At 41.5% G+C, this 19,115-nt stretch overlaps 2 protein-coding genes across 4 annotated transcripts; both read right to left on the reverse strand.

Moving 5' to 3' along the window:
- Positions 1-780: 780 nt before the first annotated feature.
- Positions 781-9,320, reverse strand: ap4e1 (adaptor related protein complex 4 subunit epsilon 1). 2 transcript variants are annotated; one of them, XM_019856964.1, is made up of 22 exons: positions 8,998-9,320; positions 8,466-8,537; positions 8,262-8,385; positions 7,847-7,920; positions 7,639-7,760; positions 7,292-7,451; positions 6,989-7,155; positions 6,828-6,901; positions 6,613-6,735; positions 6,426-6,535; positions 6,218-6,357; positions 5,635-5,747; positions 5,432-5,550; positions 4,953-5,255; positions 4,742-4,853; positions 4,531-4,669; positions 3,933-4,164; positions 3,463-3,617; positions 3,072-3,201; positions 2,146-2,336; positions 1,910-2,070; positions 781-999 (listed from the first exon to the last, which is right to left on the reverse strand). In XM_019856964.1, exons 1-22 carry the CDS (start codon positions 9,136-9,138, stop codon positions 839-841), a joined length of 3,123 nt encoding a protein of 1,040 aa, XP_019712523.1. In that variant the 5' UTR covers positions 9,139-9,320; the 3' UTR covers positions 781-838. The 2 variants fall into 2 exon arrangements, with proteins under 2 accessions (XP_019712523.1, XP_019712522.1); XM_019856963.1 differs by having other exon boundaries at positions 3,072-3,617.
- Positions 9,321-9,384: 64 nt separating this feature from the next.
- gnb5a (guanine nucleotide binding protein (G protein), beta 5a) lies at positions 9,385-17,536 on the reverse strand. 2 transcript variants are annotated; one of them, XM_019857020.1, is made up of 11 exons: positions 16,989-17,535; positions 16,332-16,468; positions 13,570-13,611; positions 12,581-12,657; positions 12,142-12,274; positions 11,346-11,489; positions 11,144-11,235; positions 10,998-11,046; positions 10,578-10,674; positions 10,317-10,483; positions 10,118-10,233 (listed from the first exon to the last, which is right to left on the reverse strand). In XM_019857020.1, the coding sequence occupies exons 1-11, from the start codon at positions 17,122-17,124 to the stop codon at positions 10,222-10,224; spliced, it is 1,086 nt and encodes a 361-aa protein (XP_019712579.1). In that variant the 5' UTR covers positions 17,125-17,535; the 3' UTR covers positions 10,118-10,221. The 2 variants fall into 2 exon arrangements, with proteins under 2 accessions (XP_019712578.1, XP_019712579.1); XM_019857019.1 differs by lacking the exon at positions 10,578-10,674 and having other exon boundaries at positions 9,385-10,233; positions 16,989-17,536.
- Positions 17,537-19,115: the final 1,579 nt, after the last annotated feature.

The following is a 19,115-nucleotide window of genomic DNA, read 5'->3' on the forward strand; positions in this document are numbered from 1 at the left end:
GAGTACTTAATGTCATGACCAGAGTTAATGGCGGAGGTAATAATCATTGTAATAGAGATACCAGCCATTAGATACTCCCTTTTTGTTCTCTGCTGTTGTCAGAGGTGGCAAATCCAGGTCCAGAAAGTAAAAAATCTGCCACAGTTTGGCTCCCGGAGCTCGTTTACTTGCCAGTTGAGTAAATGGCTAAGGCCAAACTGTGGCAGGGTTTTTACTTTCTGGACTTGTATCTGCTACCTCTTGCAGTTGTTCTGTGGTGCAGAGCTGATGCAGCTCAGTGGTGTCAATGGTTCAAACTTCCTGTAATGCTCTCTGACAGTGATAAAGCAGGCAGTCGGGCAGGTCTGGAACCGGAGAGCGCAACCATACGGCCAAGGTGCCACCATGCACCCGGCAGTGCATCAAACATGGCTGGTCAGGGAGGAGCCGACAAGCTACAATTCCTTCCATTCCTGTATGGGGCAAAACAAACAAACAAAAGGGTCTTATTGGAAGCAAAAAGGAATATTAACATGTAAAAAGCTTGTCAAATGGAGCACTATATCTTTTGTAAATGGCGCTTTCACAACAGCTGCAGCTGTAACAAAGCATCATTGTAATAGAGATACCAGCCATTAGATGCTCCCTTTTTGTTCTCTGCTGTTGTCAGAGGTGGCAAATCCAGATCCAGAAAGTAAAAAATCTGCCACAGTTTGGCTCCCGGAGCTCGTTTACTTGCCAGTTGAGTAAATGGCTAAGGCCAAACTGTGGCAGGGTTTTTACTTTCTGGACTTGTATCTGCTACCTCTTGCAGTTGTTCTGTGGTGCAGAGCTGATGCAGCTCAGTGGTGTCAATGGTTCAAACTTCCTGTAATGCTCTCTGACAGTGATAAAGCAGGCAGTCGGGCAGGTCTGGAACCGGAGAGCGCAACCATACGGCCAAGGTGCCACCATGCACCCGGCAGTGCATCAAACATGGCTGGTCAGGGAGGAGCCGACAAGCTACAATTCCTTCCATTCCTGTATGGGGCAAAACAAACAAACAAAAGGGTCTTAATTGGAAGCAAAAAGGAATATTAAGATGTAAAAAGCTTGTCAAATGGAGCAATGTATCTTTTGTAATATGGCGCTTTCACAACAGCTGCAGCTGTAACAAAGCAACTTGACAGAACAGTTAACATGAAATCAAATACGGTAATATAACACAACACATAGACAGTGATGCAATCGTAACCACTATTCCAGCATACACCTTTTTGTTTGAAGCAATTATAGATGACAGGAGAGAATCAAAGTGTCCTTTCACCAATGGGTCAGAGACATCACGCTCAAAACGTGCATGACATCCCACACGTCTGCTACAAGCTAAGTTTAAAAGTAAAACAAGACGCTTGGAGCGTCCATTGTTGAATAAAGACGTTGGTTCACTTCTGCTGTCCCATGTAAATTCGCTTCATTTCGAAGCGCTGGCTCTCGATTCCAAATACCAATCCGCTCCTCTCTATTCATGCTCAGCATCCATTCAGCCGCACCAACGCAGACTGTCTCCCCCCATCAAAATCAGTGCTGGTACACGCGTGGCGCAACTATCAAGCACAGATTCTTCTCCTTCGACGAATGTCCTGGCCAAAACGGGTCCACACAAAGTACAACAAACACTGTCGCAACCATCAAGCACAGAGTCTTCTCCTTCGACGAATGTCCTGGCCAAAACGGGTCCACACAAAGTACAACAAACACCATATGACAAAACAACAAAAAAAGCAGAGCTCTTGCAGACAGGTCAACTACAGCGCCATCTTCAAAGGAACAGTATACAACGTTACATTTTTGGGGAGGGGCAGGGGGTCAGAATGACAGTAAGAGACTAAAGTAGTCACTTCACCAGTAATGATGACCCATCAGACGTAACACTGAATAGTGTCGTTACCTATGATGGCCACCACATGAAGGTGAAGTTTCCTCTCCAGCACATCCAACGTCGCTCTCAAAGAATCCTGGACGTCTGCTACGAGCGTCAGGTTCTGCTTTGTATCGTGCGAGAAGGCCAGCCACATGGTGCCGTACTCCTCCGTGGACAACTCCAAAGGCCTGAGCACAAAACGAATGAGTCTGACGAAGACAAGCAAATATTCACACTATGACGCACGGTCACAAATGTTTCACCTGATGAAGGAGGGAAGCGGCAGTTTGTAAGAGAAGTGGGTTGTCTGAGGAGTTCTGTCAGGCATGTTGAAAGAAACCAGGCCGGATACTTCAAGATGAACTGAAGGCCTCTTGGCAGTCAAGGAGTACTGACACACTTCGACGTGGTGGCACCTCAACTCTTCCACTGGACTTTCAGAGAGACAGGACACCTGGGGGAAAAATATATATAAAACTTTGATAAACTTTTAGCACAATGGATTCCAATGCAATGAAGAAAAAAAAAAAAGATTATGGCTTAGCAAAAGCTGTTCCAGCCTTACAGAAAAAATAATAAATAACAAGTAGAACAGCACTTTATGATATTGATCTACATATATTAAAAAAAATATTGTCATAAGAATTCAATAGGATGTAGAGACAGTTTGTGCTTCATGATGAAGTCATTGCAGCCCCTTCCGGTGTGCGTCGGGGGTCGTATAATACATAAATAATAGTTTCACTCAACTACTGTGACTCAGTAATCTGCATGAATCATTTTCCGCAGAGGATGAAGTACAGTGTATATATCTGTGAGTATTGTTATGTCTGTCTACATGTGTTGCGGCACTATTTGAGTTCAAATATCCCTTCTTTAAAGCGTTATAACACGGCCACAGAGACGTTATTTGTGAGCCCATCTTTTGCATTTCCAATTCTGTGTTAGCATTAAGCTAGTGTATTTAACTTATCGGTTATTTAAGATAGATCATGTGTAATTCCTTTGTTTTAGAAATATCTCCATTACCACAAACGGTTTTGGGAGGAAATTCACGTATGTAAAATTGTCTCTTCACAAAGAATACTCAAGCTCCAAGATGGATATTTTATACTTTCCAGCAGTCTTGAATATCAAAGTTTCATCCTAAATGTTGGGATGTATTAAGGAGAGTCAATTTCTAATTTACCTCAACATCTCCTGAGTCCACCTGCACAATGAACTGATGTACATCAGAGTTGGAGGAGTTGGAAATAAAAACAAGCAGCACCAAAGTGTCGTCTTTGTGTACATGGCAGGCGGAGAGATGCACGCCGTGGCTGGAACACAGAGGAGTGAATTCGGAGTGGTTCGCTCCGATGCAGTCAGCAGGGAGGTAAGAGGTGAGACACAAGTCTTTCATTCCCACTGGTTCTTCCGTCTCACAAGATCCAGCAATGGTTAAACGGTTGTCCCTGAAGAGACTGGGTTCAGGTCCCTGCACGTCGCCCTCTGTGAACTCGCCCTCTGCGGCGCAGGTACCATTAGCTGCCGCGGAGCCCTGAGAACTTTCAGTCATCTGCGTACATGAGGGTAAGGACTTCTTCGGGTCCATGTTGGAGTTACACAGCAGGTTATCGACGCTGATGGGAGGAGGAAAGATAGAGTTGGATGTCTGCTTGCTGATCTCTGAGGATGAGACCGGATCTTTAGCCTTTTTCCTCAACCTCTGATGTTTTGGCTCAGACTTTCCCATCTGTTTGGAGACAAAGAGTCATTCATAAAAAGTAGGGCTGAACATCAAATTCAAACCGACATCGCAATGTACTTGAGTGCAGTTTTCAAATTGGGTGGGGGGGGGGTAGACATAGTACAAAGTAGCAATAGTAAAGGAAAAAAATAAAACCTCCCAAAAATATTTAAAAAATATTGATGCAGGGGCCCATTGTAAATGTCGATAGGGAAGCATCATTTCTTTTTTTTAATTTTTTTTTTATTATTTTATAAGATCTGCGCTATATCATACAGAGCCTAAACCAGCGAAATGAAGTTATTGTGTTTCTCTGCTCACCAAGGACGAAGATGTTTGGGAGCCCAAGCCGACAAACAATGAAGACGCCAGCTGCTGTTTTTCTTGATCCGCGACTGGCGGTGGGGTAGGATCCTGTGAGATGCCGACTTCCTCGATCTGGTCGGCTGAATGGACGGGACTGGGCACTTCAACCACGGCAGATTCCCTCTGGGCCAGGTAGCCCTCCCTCCCCCACACTCGCTTCACTTTATCCAGCTTTAGAGTTGTCGTACTGAGGTAGAGAGAAGACATCGCATCGATACTCGTACTGATGTTACGTTAACTGTTGTCTTTTTGCATCTGCAATCCTTTTCTATCCTCTTTTTTCTCTTTCAGACAATAGATTGATAACCGGAGATGGATGTCCCGCATTGAGTCTTGGTTCTGTTCAAGGTTTGGTATTTTGATTTTCTCAAGGGCTCTCTTAAGTGCACTTTGGTTGGTGTTCAAACCATAATGCTTTGTAGAAATCAAATGTGTTGTTTAAAAACTGTATCATCTGTAAAGTGCCTTGAAAGGTGTATTTTAGACATATAAAGATCAATTAAAAGAGGAATTAAAAAAAAAATTGAACGCAAAGGAGATGAGTTTTACAAACCCCGCTTTGTGTGAGTGGTCGGTACTGTCACCTGACAGACCAGAGCTCATTGAGAGCAAGGTGGGAGACTGTCTGCCATCTAAACTGCTCAAGGACATGCTGATAGGTAGCGACAGGCCGTAGGGCTCCATGCTGACAGCTGAGGAAGGAATCAGAACAACGATATTCAGAACATGTCACATTGTCAATATGGGTTCAAGTTTGACCGAACCTTTTGCCTGAGCGAGCTCTTCCTGACGTTGGTGTGGAGACTTATAAGGAGCGGCACCAGCAGCCAGCGCTTCGGACACATACCCATCCAAAAATGACAAAGATGAATCAACCTGGTAACCCAGAAAACGAATCATTTAATGGTACGCAACAACTGAAGTATACTGGATTGCTGCGATATGATCACCGATTCCAAAATTACGACATGTTACCTCCAGAGGCTCCGTGAAGGCATCTCGAGGGAGCACCCTGGCCCACAACTCAGGATTCAAGTGGAGGTTCTGCAGTTCCTGAGCCCTTTGCCTCAGCACTGTGTCCATGGAGCTGCTATATGTTTCGGAAACTCCCTGAAGCACAGACATGGCCGCCTCGCCCTCACAGAGCTTCGTCATTGCCAAGAGGACCCAGCTCTTCGTTTCACTGCTGGCCTGCTTCAAGTCCAAAACATGGGCCAGAAGTCTCACAACAGTGGCAGGTTCCAGATCTTCTCTCAAATGAGAATATTCTCCAAGGACCTGAAACACAAACACAAAACTGTCAGGATTTCAAACAATACTATGGCAGGTATACTGGAACTGTGACTGCTTGGTGAAAATGTGGGCATGCGCAAAAAGAAGTTCATCACTGTTCAACATGTGCAACGTTCCTGCAGCTGCAATTGCATGATGGCCAGTTTAGAAATCGCACTCACCCAGCTGATGACCTGGAGGAAACGCTGAGGCAGCTTCTCAGGCTCTCCCTGTAGCAGAGACACATAGGAATCCACTGCAAAAAGCCTCAACATCCTGTCTTGTTCCCCGTCATCAAACCCTGGATGATTGGAAGACAGACACATTTGGGATGATGCAATAAAAAGAGAGGAAAATAGTACAATATCACAAAAAGCTGCGTCACCTTCTGAGATCAGTTTGAGGAAGTTGTTGGGGATGTCGGGCTGCATCAAGTCTCCACCCAGTGAGAAGACAGTGTTCATTGTGGCAATGAACCACTTGTTGTCAGGTGCATATGTAGAATTTTTCATCGGAAAAATCAATGATACCAACTGGAAGTATTTTTTTCAACAGAGCCATTATGCCTGTCTGGCTAACTTATGACCTTAAAAGTAAAATTGCCGAAATTATTTTTGCATGTTTTGGGAAAACGAGAACAAACACAACCAGTTCAACAAACAAGTTCAGTTGCCTCGCTCGATTCAACCATTGACCTGGATGACTAAGAATCTATGCAAAAGATTAAAAAAAAAACAAAAACAACAAAAAAAAAAACATTTTCAGCAAGCACATTTCTATTTTATTGATTGATCCTATGTCAGTAAGTTAAAAATGACTTGGGCAACTACATTCACCCAAAATGAAAAGCATCCGTAAATTTACAGTAAAAGTAATGGTACATAAATATCAAAACGGTTTCAGATTCAGATTAGAGGTTATTGCAAACAATAATATTTCCTGCTTCCATCCACACCAACAAAGGATATTTTTCAGCCACTTCTGCCACCTTCCCCATCAGGTCAATGGTCGTGTAGTCATCTTTACTGGTGCGCAGAAAGTCCAGCAATTTCTCCACAATTACAGTGACATTCTTGCCGTTTGTGATCCTAAAGAGCAACTCCAGTGTCTACGTGCAGAAGAGAGAGGATATAAGGAGCTGAGAAAATCCAGATTATGAACCAGCGTCTGTCTCACCTCACGCTTGATGATGAGGTCGGGATGATCAAGGCATTCAATGATGGTCATCTGATGCTGCAGGGCCAGTTTAGGATCCTGCTGGACCACGTAGGTGAGCGCTTTCAAGCCTGCAGCCCCACCAAAACATTTTCTTTGGTCGACAGACTTACTTAAAAATAAATAAAAAACGCTGCAGGTTGCCTACCTATATATTTCAGGTTAATCTTTGGTGACAGAATAAAGTTACCAATACATTTTGCAGCTTTTTCCAGGAGCTCATCCTTAGGATGAATTGTGTAAATACATTTCACACACTCGTACAATATTGCTGGGGAAAGATCAAAGAGGATGATGAAAGTGAAATTAGAAGTAGATGAAGCAACGTTGAGAAACCACATTATGATTTCAAATGTGTCACACCATAAGTGATGTTGTGGTTCATCTCGGCTCGTCGTAAGGACTCGTCAAGGACTTCGTACATAATCTCACTTGAGCTGTGTCGCACAAAAAAAAAATAATAATAATAATAAGTCAAAGCAGAGCATTGGATGCTCAATTCCATTGAGACTCGGATTAATTACCTTTGGTCATCTTTCCCAAGCAAGGACAGAATCCTGAGTAGCTGGATTTGAAGCCAAGGAGAAGGAACACTATGATAGTTGTAATCCATTGGCAGTTTTCCACCCACCACTTGTTTCAAAATAGTGACAAAACTGCCTGTCAAGTCCTTGTAACCTTCTGGATTCTCCTAAATGAGGCAAAACAAGCAAAAGGGTAACAGATGTTGAGCAAATCAATCTAAAATATGTGTATTTTATTTTATCATGTCACAGTCAAAGTTTTAACAACATAAGCAATGATGAAATACAAAAAAAATAATGTACTTTGATCATCTGTAAATAGATGTGCAGTGAGGCCGTCATAACACCCGGATCCTTGTCACACAAAGCTTTGCGAAACTTGTTGTGGATGTGCTGAACTTGATTGGGTGCAATTAGGTAAAATTTGTACAGTGCCAGGACTGCTTTTCGTCGAATGATTTCTCTGTCCAAAAAAAAAAACCAAAAACGTTATCAGAAATGTAAATCAGTCCAGACATGTTGCTTTTTATGACCAAATCTCACACAAACACACACCCGACAAAAATTACGACTGAGATCTGATACAAGAGCCATGTTGGTTGATGATCAGTGGATGCAAAAATGAAACCTAAAGAAAAAGCATTTCTTACTTCGGGTGAGTGAGCTTCTCTTCCACTAGAGGGAGGATCGCAGGTATCATATCTTTGGGGAACAACTGGCTAACGATAGTGAGGGCCATGCACACTTCAATGAGGTTTGTGCTCTGGAGATCCTAAATGCAGAGAGGGCATGGAAATCACTAATTCCATGTTAAAACAAAAAAATTCTTTATTTAAAACAAACCACAACAAAACCAACCTTTAAGACGGTATTTACAAGGAGGAGGAGGAGCTCGTGACTTTCATGAAGAAACAAGGCCACGGCGAGGTAACCTGGAAATGACAGACAAAATATATTTGAGGATAAGCAAGCAAAAATGCAGTGACACCTTTGTCCTGAATGCAAACCATTTGGAATCCAACCAAAAATGTCTGGAATGTCGAAAGAATTAGCTCCACAGGTGGGAAATTGGAATTCCCCAATTACATTATTTTGCAGATGAATCAGAGTCACTCTGCCGACAGAAGAAAAAAAGAGTGCATCCAAACTGTCTCATCTGTCCCAATTTTTATTATTGGGAGAAAGGTATGCTCTAACTCAATCCAAATGACAACAATGATGAGTGAGGTATTACTTTTTTCCCTTTAAATAACATGCACACAAACACACATACCAACTCTCTTGTCCAACGCGGTTCCTTGTTGAGCCAGCTTTATGGCATGAATGTAACAGAAGGAAGCCTCATAGCCCAACATTTCACAATAGATGGCTCGCACCATGAGCTCCTTCATCTGCCTCTGATGCGTGACACCAAAATTCAACATTACACTCGAGCTGTTATTGTGCATGGGCAAAGAACAGATTTCATGAAGCCAACCATGGATGTGTTAGGGGACGACACTTGATCTTTAATTGCGACCAGTTCTTGTTGAATCAGCTTCTCTTCCTCCTGAACAGGATGAAAATATGAAAAAAAATTGTACTTTATCTTAAAAATAAGATTTTATTCTCCTAAAATTCCAAATTAAGTACCAGTATTACAACATAGCACTAGTATAGTTTTATTAAAACAGTAGATCTGTAATCTGATCGCAGGATTTTTTTTCTCCTAAAAAAATTTATTTGTCGTCATAACACTCGTTCTTTTTCTCAAAAATAGTCAACCTTATTCCTCATGCATTTAACTGGCATTAAGATGATAAGGTGGTCAAATGTCTCTCCTGTAAGAGGATCCTGGACCCAAAGTTTGACAATGCTTTAACTAACCAATTTTAATCAACTGAGCCACTCAACATGTCTATATACATTGCAGAACTGATGCAGATACTTGACCTTATAGTAAGTTGAGCACGTTAATGTCTATTTGACTAGCTGTAATATAGTAGAGTTTTGGCGGACGACAAACTCACATGCTTGGATGTTAACTCTGTGATTCCTCTGATGAGGCTTGCCAATTTGGAGGTGGAAGATAGTTTGGCAGCGCCCGGTTGAGAGTCGAAAGACAGCAGGCTCGGCAGAGCTGTCAGGGTTTTCTCCACTACGTCGCTCATTTTGGCCCGCTCGGGAGCTGGCTTACTTTTTAAACGAATCGTTGAGGGGGCGTCTATCCATCTCCGCCACGTTGTAACACACAGGCGGACAATAATACGCGTGAAATGCTTTACAAAAGCACGGGAAGAAAAATCCTAAAACCGCTGGCGGCCATTGTTGTGATTCCGGTAGGTCACTTCCGCTTTTTTTGTGAAAACTTTATTGAGGACATGCAAATGACAAACAAATAAATGATCACACCCCAGTGATATTCAAACGCAGTTTATTATTATGATAATTATGATAATATCTGATAAACAAGCAATTTATAACTGTACACTAAACTACAATAAAATAATTACAGTTAATGTGAAATTACAGCCTTTGGACAACTGCATGGAAATTAGTACATTCCATTTATTAGCATTTCGATTTCTAGTGTGGACCACACATATGTGACTGGATATGCACATTGATTGAGCCTCGATGGCTTACACGTGTAGAAACATGGCAAATAAAATTCATGGTGATGAAGAAAAACTGAATATGCCATAACTTCTCATTTTACTGTGCTTATTTCAAAAATATTGGCAGCTTAGCTTCTTTTAATATTGAAAGATGCTTTCTGTGGGAACAGGTTATTCGACATTGATTTGCTTTCTTTCACGTCTACATACTGTACTGTGTATTCATCAGCATTAGGCATACCAATAAAATCGTTATTCTTCTGTAAAACAATTACCGGTAATAATTAACAAACAATGCCCTTTATGTGGCACATACAACACATCACTTTATTGTGTCACTTCTATCCTAGAATGCTATTCACTACAAGTGTTTTTTTTTTCACCAAACACATTTCAACACGTTTTGTTGTCTATCTTAGGTCCTTCTGTGCAGTTTTATCCAATCATTTGGCTTAATTGTTCAAAGTGATATGTTAATCTAACCTGGCTGTGAGACTAAAGTACAAACAATGCTTTTGATATGTACAACCACAAAGCAAGTGTCCATTTCTGTGATTGTACACAAGCAAACAGAAAGGTCTTTGTGTCCGCAGGGCTTCTCGTCTGTCTGACTTTATTTCATCCATGTCCAAGCCCTCAAGCCCAGATCTGAAACCAACAGTGCCACCGGTTATAAAAGGAATTTGAAGAAACGACAACACAAAAATACAAGACGAGAGTCCCTTTCTTACCCGAAGAGTGTGGTCCCATGAGCCCGTGCAGAAAGCCGTCCCATCCGGGGACACCCGCAATGTGCTGACACGGTTCTCGTGTCCAAACAGAATTGACACCCGTGTTCCTTTGAGAACATCCCAGACATTAATGGTGTAGTCGTTGTAGCCACCAAAAAGAAGTCGGCCTAGGGGAAGCACACACACAAATAGTTTTATCTTCAAGAGGCATTTGCTTTATGTACTTTGTATAAGCTAAATATAATTAGAAACAAAACTTACCACTAAGAGAGAAATCAACACTGGATACGCCGAATATGATGCTCTCTTTGGAATAGATCGCTACTTCTCTGTCTGCTCTTAAGTCATACAGGCGGCACTATAACAAAAGTGCCAATGTTTGAACAGAGCATCATGGCTAATAGGAATAATTGTATAGGTGCATCTCGATACATTCAAATATCACGGAATAATGCACATTTCAGTCAAAGTAAATACTCATATTACATGGTTTCATTAAAAACATGAGAAAATACTTTTCAGAAGATCATTTCCTATCCCAATTCTGTTGGGGTTCACAGGACGCTAGCTCACGCAGGTAAATACGTTTTCTCGTTAGGATGAGAATTTATTTTTTTTCTCTCCATGTCACTTTAGGGGCTCAGTAAGATAGTGATCAAACCATTATTTAATAATACTTACTGTGGCATCATCTGAGCCAGACGCAAATGCATCTCCGCTGGGATAGTAACTGTTTAGAGAGCCAGTGAGAGAGAGATTATATATTATCCAATATAATCTAACAGAACAACATAATCTAATTGTATTCCAATGTGTTTGTGACTCACCGCACGCTGTTGATGTCAGATTCATGAGTTTCAAAAGACTGGATGCACTGTCCCGAACGCATGTCCCACACATTGGCCTTCTTATCGCAGCCCTACCAAAACAATGGCAGAAGACCATGTTAAAAATAATTTCACATTTATAATTTCATATCAATAACCAGTTCAGTCAAAACCACAAGAAGGCGTGAAGATATTCTCTCACCCCTGAGACAAAAGTGTTCCCGGTCTCGGAGGGTGCCAAATCCAGACACAGCACATCTGCCGCATGGCCATGGAAACTCTGCAACAACTGGCCGCTCTCGACATCCCATAATGCACACGTCCCGTCCCCGCTGGAAGTTAGGATCTTCGAGACAAAGAGATGATGGACAATTATAACAGGGGTGAAATGTCGATGAGCTATAAATGGACGGCCTGCTTTGTTTGCGTAAAACGCCAAATGACCTGGACATGAACCCCCGATTGGCTGTATTGAATTATTAAACAAGTGAGAAAGCTTGACTGCCCGGAGCATAAAAGGCATTAACAACAACACACAAATGAGTTGAGTACAATAGTGCTGGCCTAAACACGATCAGAAGCACAGATTTACAATTTACATGAAATGGTCAGAATCTATTGATGAAGGAAATGGTCAGACCACTGAAGGCCCAGGTCGAAACACCCTTGCCCACCAATGGCTTTTACAGTATACTGGCAAGTCCGAATTTAGCAGCAAGAACAGCAACCAAACAGCTAGTCAGTCCCCCAACGTATTTGCAGCTCCCCCAGAACAAAGACTGAATTGTTATTTGCTCTTTTTGTATGTGTTGCTGCTCGGTGTGTGTTAAAATAGCAGGTGTTTGAAGGCTAATGATTAGCATCACGTAAATGCTAATGCTTCAGACGATTATGTTAGCATTAAGATAGCGTAAACCACAGTAAACATCAAGTGGGAGGCACATAAATAGAATTAGCTGGAGAATTAAGCGAGCAAGACATAGTCATATAATTCTCACCTGCATGTCCGAGTTGGTGAAGCTACAAGCGGACAAGTAGTTTGTGTGCATGGCGACCGACTTTTTCTTTGCAGCCAGGTTCTCGTTTTTGTCCAGGGACAGAGGATACACTGAACATTTGTTGTCCAGGCCACTGGGATGGAACACAGAAGCAATTAAAACACAAAATGAACTGCAATGGTAGAATGTGGAATCTTTGAAGCTGAAAAGTGTACGTTGAATACTTTGACGGTAATAAAATTAGGAATTTCATTGTTAGTAATACATATTCAGAATATAATGGCACATTTAGTATACTGTATTCATTTTTAACATTTGTAACCAGATTTATCCCAACATTGAACAGGTTGTTGCGCATGTGTGTCACAAAACCAAGCGCCTGCTATCTAACGACAACAACAAACAGAGGCGAGTTGACGTGACATGGCGCGGCACTCACCCACAAGCTACAGCACAGCCGGACGGGGCGTAGGCGCAGGCCATGACCCAGGTGCAAGGCATCGTCACGGCATGCTCCTGATCCACATCAAAACAAACAAAGCCGCTTCAGAGAGGGACAGCAATCGGATCTTTTGAGTGGATGACTCCAAGAGAACAATCAACTACAACATGAAACACTGCTTGGTACACTTGGCCCACATGCTGGAACTACTCGCAATTTTAGAAAAGGTTTTAGACTCTGTGAAATACGCTTGTGCTTCTATTTTCTTCCTTTCATAAGTTTGCTGCTGTAAATTGGCAATTTCTCCGTTGTGAGACGAATAAAGGTTTTCTTATTCTTATTATTCTTAAATTTAAGATGAATTTATTTTTTTACAATTAAAAACATAGAAAATAAAGCAACACTATTGTTTTGTTGTTGTTTTTTTTTGTGAGAGAACAGTTACCATTGATCATATACACATAAAACATATCGACATTAGAATATTAAACGTTAGCATTTATATCTCTGTCAACTTCTTTCTTGTTTGGATTTGGTTTTCTTTTGCTTTTTGTTTGGACCTGGATGCAATTCAAGAATACATGTTAAAGTGGTTCATGTGGTACTATTGTTACATATGTATTTTTTACCCTTATCACTGTATACTGTACTGCCCAAGCATTGTGGATGATGCATTTTCACACACGCATAACACAAATAAACATGATCAATGCCAAAGCGAGACTGAAGAAAATGTACGCGGGTGTCGCACAGCACTCCACTACCGGTTATGGCATCATCTTTCTTTCGATAAAGCAATCGATATTTACTGTATTTGGAAAGCACTTTTCTTCCAAACACTGCATCACTGAAGAATTCTATTTCAAAGGCTTGAGAGCCAAAGAGCCGTTCAGGACAGCCGTTAAGGACGTCCATAGTGTTGAGCGCAGCAGAAATAGGTCTTTATGTTTTATTCAGGGCGGCACGTTAAAAAGACGAGTAGTTACCTTGTTGGTAGTGAAGGCATCCCACACGATCACTTTTCCGTCCTGCCCGTTTAGAAAAAAAGCAGACACGGTTTATGATCAGTTAATATGAACTGTATATAGCAATATACTCTATGCTTGTCACTGTCTGTCCCAGATGTTCACATTTTTATTGAGCCAGAGGAAAGACTAAGTATTTTAAAGAAATGGAATCTCAACACACCACAAAACTAAATGTCCCAATAAGTGTATACTGAGCTGGTGATGTTGTTTCAATTTACTAACAAATTTACTTAGTGTGTGCGCTCGCGATGAATTATTCTGTTGTATGAATGGGAACAGTCAACCTCACAGTGCAGCTCTGCCCTCCCTGTGTGGAGTTTGTATGTTCTCCCCGGGCCTGTGTGGGTTTTCACCGGGTAGTCCGGTTTCCTCCCACATTCCAAAAACATGCATGGCAGGCGGATTGAACACTCAAAAAAATTGTCCTTAGGTGTGAGTGTGCGCGTGGATGGTTGTTCGTCTCTGTGTGCCCTGCGATTGGCTGGCAACCGATATTGGGTGTCCCCCGCCTACTGCGATACGACTGGGATAGGCTCCAACAACCCGCCCCCCAAGCGACCCTCTTGGGGATAAAGCGGATAGGGATAGGATGGATAGATGAATGGGAACAGGTGAAAGACACAGGTTAAGGATTCCTTGTGCCATCTAGTGGAAGAACCTTGAAATGTTCTGTCTGTCACATACATTACTGGGAAAATTAGATGAACAAAGATGTATTTTTTTGCGAGTAAAATCATCTGTGGTGGGAAGTAATGAAGTAAAATTACTTTGTGACGGTATTTAAGTACCTGGGTTCTTTTTTTTTATTTTTACGTTCCACAGTACAATTGAAATCAGATACAGACGCTCCCCAGGTAACGAACGAGATACGTTCCGAAGGATCGTTCGCTGGCTGAATTCGTACGTAAGTTGCTTCAGTGCTATATTTTGTATGGAATGTATGTTTAAGGCTTATATAAGTATGTTTAAGGCTTATATAAGTGTAATAAAATGAAGTTTAACATACTTTTGGAAGATGTACTCGAAGGCTTAAGGAGATGATGGAGGGGGAGAGAGTTCCGTCTCGAACTTCTTCATGGGGACAAGCGTTTCCTCCTCCTCTCACAGCGCCTCATGTCGGTATTAGCGGCGGAAAGAAGTACTACAGTACTCGGAAAAAGGCGCGCAATACAAAATCTGACTGACAGCATCTCTGTCCGAGAACATTTTTCGACATACCTGTACCCGCAAAAATGTTCCTATGTACCGTTGTTCGCAACACGAAAGTTCGTAAAGCGGGGAGCGCCTGTATATGTAATTTCTTACTTTGTCAAAAAGGATAATTACTTTTTTTCAGCTTCCACGAATGATGACAAGCTGTCAACAGATACAAACGGGGCGAGGTAAAGTAAACTTAGGTTAAGATTGGGATTGTTTTTTTTTAAGAACTTGGGGTTCAATCAGACTGCCAAAACAGAGACAGAGCATATCACGACAATGGCCCGAGAGATTCCGAGAATTTTTGGATGTTGTCAGGTGCAAGAATTATTATTGATGGGCAACATGTGTCATGTGCCAGCCTAACAACCACTAGCATCTGGCATTCAAAAATGCTGTATAATTTTAAAAAACACAAACATGTTAAGTGATTTATTTCAGTTGTAATAGCATTAGCTAATTTAGCATTTGTTGTACGTCAATTAACGGTGTTAACAAAGACATGCGAACATGTTTGGATCGCATCACAGGCAGAATCAATGCTCGTTGGCTCCTGTGTTAAAATTGTGCTTAGTTATTTAACTTGGTTATGGAAGCGTACTGCTGACACACCAGAAAAAAGTTCACTACAGTATCACGTTATCATTTGAAACACATTAACACATTAAATATGTTGTGTTGAACCTGACAAGTTACCAACATTAAAACATGATACTTATCAGGTTATAATGTGAAATTATCACATTCAAACTTGAAATATATATAACTAATCACGTTTTAACGTGAAATCCATCCATCACATAACGTAATACTGAACTTATGTCTTTCCTGGTCCGGCAGCAATACATTTCCGTATTGGTCAATGTGTAAAACAGAAAAAAAAATAGTTTCGTTTGTACCTTAGAACAATAATAATAATAATAATAATTATTATTATAATGCATCAAATTTATATGCACAACCGGACACACAAAGCGCTCACATTACTTACATTATTCATGCACTCATGCATTCACACTCTGGTGACTGTAAACTACATTGTTTTGCCACATCTGCTTTGAGGGAGGCTGGTGGAAGTGTGGCTGCCAGCATGCACCTACGGCGCCTTCGACCACCACCACGCATTCACACCCGAGTATACACAAGTGTGAGTGGTGAAGTGCTCAAGGACACAACAGTACCTGACTCGGAGAGAGTGGGAATCAAACAGTGGACAATCCGGTTACTGCATGACCTGCTCTTAACTCTGAGTCAGTACCATTGTGGAGTATGTACAAATTTACTTTTACTTAAGGTAAGTAAAGGAGACGAATAAGTACTTCTAGTGTTACCAGTGTTTTTTTTTATTTTTTAGCCAAGTATCTGTTGTTGTACTAAAGTACAGTTAGTGAGTACTTGTGCCACTTCTTTGTAATGTGGAATCTTGGCCCAATTATGCAAAACTGGAAAATTCTTTGCAGCAATTCTGATGATCTATCAGTGCAAATGAGCAGCACAGGCGTGTGTGTGTGTTTTTGAGTGACCTGTGAAGAGCTGACGATCCTCCTCTTGTCCTTACACCAGTCCATGCACAGAACTTTGTTGCCATGTCCTTTCAGAGTTCTTCGTGTCTTCATGACAAACTGGCCCAGGCCTTCCACCTTCTCGGCCACTTGATGCACTGAACACAAACACATTCACACTGATTGTGTATTACAGTACATTAAATCTACTACAGTACTGATTATCATCCAGTGTAGGATTAAACTGCGTTAGGCCTGCATCTAATGGATAAATGCGTTGCCTAATCAGTTTTTGTTTTTTTTTTTTTTTTTTTGCTCTAACCAGCCCATGTCTTCAAAAAGCATCTCCCATGCAACATGATGTAATCCAAATACATGTTTTGATATCTTCCTCTCGAACGTTGAGGTTGTTGCTACGCTGCAGAAGGGATGTTTGGATGCTACAAGAGTGTCATGCAGATGCATGGAAGCACAGAGCTCGACAAATAGGGAAGCAGCAAAAACAAACCGAGCCTGTTCAATGTCAGGACACGCCGAGCCCAAGAGAAGAAAATACCGCTCACTGCCTGATGTAAAAAACGACTACGCTGGTGTTTTAGATGCAGAAAAACAAACATCCGCTCTGATTTGTCGGCGCTCGGGTGAATGGCGAGCGGCCTCTCCATTTTCCGTACTCACGCTCGACGTCGTGCAGCTTGGCTCTTTCCTCCTCCAGCTTCGACTTGAGCGACTCCGACTCGGTTTTCAGATGCACCAGAGTCTCGTTAAGCTGTACCTCCTGTGTCGCCATTTCAAGGAGCAGAGGGGATCTCATATATTTATACTTTATGCGGGGCCGCGATGGGCAGCGAAAAGGCTTAAAGCAGTAGCGCGCACACACACACGCACACAGACACACACACAGACACAGAGACACACACACACACACAAAGCTAACAGCTGATGCTGTTCTCGTGACGTCACAGCGCCAAGACGCTACACGGTACTGTGGTCCAATCTCCGGGATGAGGAGAAGAAGGAGGTCGGGGGAGGATGCTGTAGTTAATAGGAGGATCGGAGAGAGGAGGAAAAAGAGGGATGGAAGCTCCCGCAAGGATGCATTCTCAACAGGCTGAATGAAATCCAAGATGAGTTAAATGTCGTTCTTTAGCACTTCGTAATGTTCAATGAAGCTTCAGGTACACAACTACAATGTTATGCAGCGCGAGACCAGGAAATGTATGCAATTTTTTTTTCGCCAGAGATTAAAGTAACCCCCCCCCCCGATTCTGAATCTGCCCTCATAAAGTTTTCATTTTCATCTTCATCATCATCATCATCATCATGAAAATTTGGGTAGGGTTAAATGGAAAAGTCCAAAAATGGTGGAGGTCATATTTGGAGGAAAGAAATAATTTGTGATATGATGGGAAGTTTCGAATCTGATCGGATGGCCATGACATGTGGGGTCCCTCAAGAGTCAATCCTTGGAGCCCCTTTGTTCCGTCTGTATATATGTTACCCTTCAATGAAATGCTTCAGAATGCCAGGTTGGATGTCGTGCTATACTTATCAACAAAAAAAGGAAAGCTTTTTTTAAATTTTTTTTTTTTAAATCGGGGTCAAAAACACATTTAGGGATACATAAAATTTGCTGTTGACCGGTGCAATTGATCATTTACATTATTATTAAGAGTACAGTCTTGTCACATTTGTTGGAATCATTTAGCTACTTTCCCCTTAATATTGGTCATTTATTTTATTCTCATTTTATTTCATTAAGTAATTACTTGATTTAGATACTGTAAATACTACGGTGGCTTAAAATACAAGTGGTATAACATAAGCAAATGGGATGTAACAAATTCAACAGTTTTAGCTTATATTCAATGAAGATTGTGCTGCTCTTTCAGGTGTGTACAAACCTTGGCCACCTGGGGACAGTATAATACAGGCATAAAGACACACGTGAAGATGAGTTTCACAATTGATACAGTATGCTGCAGTAATATTTGTCATTTTTCACAAAAGATAAATAATATATGCCGGTGCATAGTGTTATATTGTCTGCTTACATATGCTGCTCCACCATTTAGGATCAAATATTCATCGCTTATAGGGTTAACATTGTTTGCTCTTCATAATTATCATTTTGATACAACTAAGATAGGACAACTGGATCTCATTTGACTGTGCTGATGTGCTTCTGTTTCATGCTGTCATCTATATGCAAAGTCTTGTAACATGCAGGGAATTGATTTATAATAAATCCATTAAGAATCATATCCAGTAAATTGCATATTACTGAGAGACAAATATTGCACTTTCAAAGAACATGCATCAAAATACTTGCAGGGAGACTGGAAGAGTCTCAGATGTCGGCATAGAAGTGGACGTTCTTCGAACTTCATCGGTCAATTACTGAATCAAACACCTGGTGTGAATTTTGTGATTCAGCTCCTTGTCTGAGAACAGCAAGTTGTGCAAAAATTCTGAAACATTTCAACAGGTGGATTTAAAACATGTCAAATTACGTTCACCTGTACAAGTGATATTTCAGGTTCATCCTTAAATTGCATCCAAAGTCCAATCTTGTGTCTCAATTTTTTTGTGATTAGTATATACAGTATTTCCTACAATACAAACAGATGACAAATATCCAGAAGCCATGTAATTAAAGGTTCGGCCTAAGAATACAAAGTTGAAAGTCTCTCTGGGTCAGATCCATCCATCCATCCATTTTCTGATTCGCTTTATCCTCACAAGGGTCGCGGGGGTGCTGTAGCGTATCCCAGCCGTCTTCCGGCAGTGGGCGGGGAAATCCTG

The sequence above is a fragment of the Hippocampus comes genome, unplaced genomic scaffold, assembly GCF_001891065.2.
Source record: "Hippocampus comes isolate QL1 unplaced genomic scaffold, H_comes_QL1_v1.1 scaffold186, whole genome shotgun sequence".
In the NCBI taxonomy this organism is placed as follows: Eukaryota; Metazoa; Chordata; class Actinopteri; order Syngnathiformes; family Syngnathidae; genus Hippocampus; species Hippocampus comes.

Excerpts from the sequence above, each read along its gene's own strand:
- gnb5a (XM_019857019.1), bottom strand. The coding sequence starts at position 17,124 with ATGAGATCCCCTCTGCTCCTTGAAATGGCGACACAGGAGGTACAGCTT. Across the intron at positions 13,612-16,331 it reads GGATCGTCAGCTCTTCACAG|GACGGAAAAGTGATCGTGTG; the intron begins GTCACTCAAAAA and ends CTAAACGGGCAG. Across the intron at positions 10,234-10,316 it reads CATGGGACCACACTCTTCGG|ATCTGGGCTTGAGGGCTTGG; the intron begins GTAAGAAAGGGA and ends TGTTGGTTTCAG.
- ap4e1 (XM_019856963.1), bottom strand. The coding sequence starts at position 9,138 with ATGAGCGACGTAGTGGAGAAAACCCTGACAGCTCTGCCGAGCCTGCTG. Across the intron at positions 7,921-8,261 it reads CGCGTTGGACAAGAGAGTTG|GTTACCTCGCCGTGGCCTTG; the intron begins GTATGTGTGTTT and ends TGTCATTTCCAG. Across the intron at positions 7,156-7,291 it reads TCTATTTACAGATGATCAAA|GAGAATCCAGAAGGTTACAA; the intron begins GTACATTATTTT and ends TGCCTCATTTAG.